The sequence below is a fragment of the Bison bison genome, unplaced genomic scaffold (genome assembly GCF_000754665.1).
Source record: "Bison bison bison isolate TAMUID 2011002044 unplaced genomic scaffold, Bison_UMD1.0 scf7180017864475, whole genome shotgun sequence".
NCBI lineage: Eukaryota > Metazoa > Chordata > Mammalia > Artiodactyla > Bovidae > Bison > Bison bison.
In genome coordinates, this window is record NW_011495036.1 from 2,352,599 (window position 1) to 2,356,566 (window position 3,968).

The following is a 3,968-nucleotide window of genomic DNA, read 5'->3' on the forward strand; positions in this document are numbered from 1 at the left end:
TGATCCCCGGACCCTGGTGGGACTGGAGACTGCCACTCTGGGGGTGGGGGGTGGGCAGAGGTGCACTTGTGAGGTCTGAACCCACCCCCGGCAAACGGGTGACCACGGTGAGAGTGGTGCAGTCCTGCCTGTTCCGAAGCGGGAGATGATACTGCTGTGCCTGCCAATGTCAGGGATGTGCAAACCTAACCAGCCTTTTTGGGTAACAAATGTTGATCCTGGGCTGCTCCAGAGTGACATCTTTGCAGATGGTGAGTCCCCTTAGGAGGGGATGGAAATGAAAGGTGAGTCTGTTCGGCCAGCAGCCCCCTGCCCCCGGGCTACCCCGTTCCTGTTCAGAGCCGCGTCCATTACACACGAGACCCGCATGCTCACGCGTCACGCTGGCCAACATCCCCACTGACCCCTGGCAACCTTTGGGGCCAACGCCCCTACGGCGGGACCTGCCAGGCCTGTCCCACCTTATTGTTGCCGGCAATTTCAAATTCGTGTCTGATGTGCATGCGGCGGTCCCTGTGTGCTTTTCTGCAGTCAGCTCCATCAAACCAACCCAGCCCTGGTGGAGGCCCGACTGGGATGCGGGGAGGGCTCCCATGCGCTGCAGCCACGAGGCTAATGGAGCAGAAAACGCAGCAGTGTCTCGTCTTGCTTCACGCTGTACTGCCTTCGTCTTGTATACCGACAACTGACTGACGGGGTAGCTGAGGGCCGTGGAGAGGACGGCCGTCCTCCTGGGGGGGGAGGGGAGGGCACAGACCCAGCATCCACCTGGTCCCCAGGGGGCTGGGCGCTGAGGACGTCGTCAGGGGGAGAACTGGGGTGCCAGGGGGCTCCGGAGCCCAGCACTGTTGGCTCTGAGACCAGAGGGCCCCACGCTCAGTCTTCAGGACGTGGTCTGGAGCATGAGGGTTGAGGAGGGTGGACACAGGGGTAGCAGAAGCTTGGAGGGCAGAGCAGGAAGTCAGTGCTGATGCCAGAGCCACATCCAGGCGTGGAGAAGGGGCCTGCGTCTGAGTCCCAGAGCTGCCCGGGACCAATGGTGTGCCCTCTCTGGCTTAGGGTTTCCTAAAGAATCTGCCTGCCAGTACAGGAGATGCAGAAGACGTGGGTTCGATTCCCTGGATCAGGAAGATCCCCTGGAGGAGGAGACGGCAACCGACTCCAGTGTTCTTGCCTGGAGAATCCCATGGACAGAGGAGCCTGGTGGACTCCAGTCCATGGGGTCACAGAGAGTCAGACAGGACTGAGCACATGCAAAACAGGAACGCCGCCTCCCCTCTCCTCAGGACCACTAAGCACTCCAGATCTATGCTTTGTGCTCCCGGGACCTCTGCTGTCTGCTGCCACAGCCCGCAGGGTCCCTGTGCCCCGCAGCTCTGCACCAGGAGCCGTCACCTCTTAGGACTGGGCCAGCCTCCACACTGAACCTCTGAAAGGGCCTTGAACCAGAGGTGGAGGCATCGAGGGTGGAGTTAGTCACTGTGGGTGAGAGGTTTTCCCAAGGGGTGTTCCTGGAATGCCCTCGAATGCCCTGGGCTGCTGCCGGGAGTCCTCTGGGCTGTGGCCGTGGCAGGGGGGTGGTTTCTCTGCAGCTGGACACGTTTCTCTAGGTCTCAGGGCCTTGGACGTGGGGAGCCTTTGGACGCAGGCTGGGCCGAGTGGTAGTTAGGATGCTGGGGTCCTTGGGCGGCCAGGTGATGCAACATGGAGCTTCTCGTCTGTGGATGCAGTGAACGCCCTCGGCGTTCGGTGGTCACCTTCAGAGCATGACTGTCCAATGCTCACAGCCGCCTCAAGCCCATGGGCAAGGACAGATGTCAGAGGCTGGGGGCAGGGAGGAAAGCAGAGGAGAGCGGACCCGGTGCTGGCCCCGGAGGCAGGAGGCAGCAGGAACCCCGCTGCCCGGGGGGCAGGTACAGGACTTGGGGCTGGAAGATGCTCGCGGGGTGGTTCTCTGCTGGCTGGCTCTCCTCCAGCACTGGAGCTGGGGCCCCCACAGGGCCAGAGGGGTCTGCATGCCTCCCCCTCCCCCACCCATCCTCAGCAACTCTGTCTGTGCCTGGGCTGGTTCAGGCAGCCCAGCCCGTCCTGTGGGCCTCTGGGGACCCGGGACCCTTCTGCTTGTATTCATCAGGCGTCCTGGGATTTCCCCACACCGTGAATCAGGTTCCAGTGCAGTGAATCCCCTGACAGACGAAAGACTTTCCTAATGCAGAGGCGGACAGAATAAACGTGCAATTTGTCCACGACAAAGACTGTGCCACCAAAAGCCTTCATATTCTACAGGAATGAGACTAGTCAGGGACCATACTTGTGGGGACCACAGCCTGTGTGCGGGGTGAGCAAGAAAAGGGCCGTTTCAGGGGAGGCTTCTGGGGCCCCTTCACGGTGACCCCCCTGGCTAGGGTCGGGGGCGTCCGCTGAACTCACATATATTCCCTGCGGTCAGCACTCCCTCAAAGCCTGCCAGCCCGCCGCCCTCTGGCTCTCAAACGGGCTCGCTCATCCCTCTCATTGTCCCTTAACGCAGGGGCACAGGGGAACAGACGTAATTGCTGGTGACAGCCGGACAGCTTGAGGGGGTCCTGGGAGAGGACTTGAGGGGGGCTTCGTGAACTCAGAGGCTGGTCTCTCTGCAACTCTTTAGCCAGCTAAGGGGGTGGAGGCTCAGAGAGGTTGACTTACTTGCTCAGGGACACACAGCCAACTAAGGTGAAGGCCCGGGACACATTTCTGAATTCTCGTATTTTCCAGGCTGATGCCCAGCCGGAGGTCCCTTGCCCATTAAAGAGACCGAACTTCCGATGACATTAAGTGTGTGACACCTTGAACTAAACACTGCCTTTCATCTCTCTTGAGATTTACTGTAGCAACTGCCTTCAAGTTCACATCTACGTGAACTTTTTAAATTTTATTATTTAAAAAAAACCCTAATTTTTATTGGAGTCTAGTTGCCTTACTGCGTGTGGACTTCTTTTTAAATGTAGCAACGTCACCAGCAGAGGGAGCTACCTACCAGCTTCCCAGATTAAATAATAAATGAGTCCTCTTAAGAGTTTCCAAAATGACAGGGCAATCAAGGCTCATTTGGGGAAGAAAAGATTGAGCTTTCATTCTTTATCCAAATCATCTCTACCTGCTAAAAATGATGTATAATACATAAGGCTCAAAAGTGATTAAAATCCTTATGAATTTAATCAGAAATTCACAGTTAACCACTATTTGCTTTGGTGCAAATTGATGTGGAATAACAATCATGTGTATCTGCAAATTTTTTTTTTTTAACTTGTGGGAAATTTGCTGGTGATTTGTGGGGGTGGGTGGGGGAAGTGCGGGGGAGGGGAGCCATTGAAAGGAGAGAAAAGGCGGAAGGAAGCAATTGACACAGGGCTCCCAGGGGAACCCTGGACGTGGGGGCGCTTGGCGGGTCTATGCACCGTCTTTGTTCATAAATTTCAGGCCTTTGGCTATTTATTGTGATGAACAATAGGAAATCCTAATAATAACTCCTGTGTGTGCCATTGGCCGTGGCCGAGCAGAGTTCTCTCGATTGTTCTTGACTGTGAATCCTATGTTTGGGTTTAAGGCTCCCCTCCCCCCTTCTCCATCCTTTCTTTCATTTTTCTTCTAAATTATGCCTCGTAAAAATCAGACACTGGATCCTTTCAGATACAGACAAGCGCTCAGGGCAGAGAGCGCCGGCCCCTCGTTTCCTTCCTCCCTTGAACAAGCAAGACCTTCTTGAGAGATCGAGGTGGTCCCTGGGACGGGGCCCCCTTGGGAGGAGAGAAAAGGCCCCACTGAGAAGCCCTCACCTTCCTTTCCGCGTGGGGCACTTTTTTGTAGAAGGTTTTCTCGGTGTCTCCGATCCACACCACGGAGGGCTGGAGCTTGCGGGCCACCTGCGAGGAGAAACAGTTGGTTGTAAACGTGTTTACTCTGGGGTGCACTCTCGACCCGCCCTGGGA

The 3,968-nt window shown here is 56.5% G+C and overlaps 1 protein-coding gene across 1 annotated transcript in view; it reads right to left on the reverse strand.

The window, feature by feature from the left end:
• Nucleotides 1–3,968, reverse strand: part of IQCA1 (IQ motif containing with AAA domain 1) — a 187,889-nt gene that overhangs the window by 21,683 nt on the left and 162,238 nt on the right. The window contains exon 16 of the mRNA XM_010862043.1: nt 3,816–3,902. Within this exon, the coding sequence (XP_010860345.1) occupies nt 3,816–3,902 (87 nt within the window). The remainder of the gene's footprint in view (nt 1–3,815; nt 3,903–3,968) is intronic.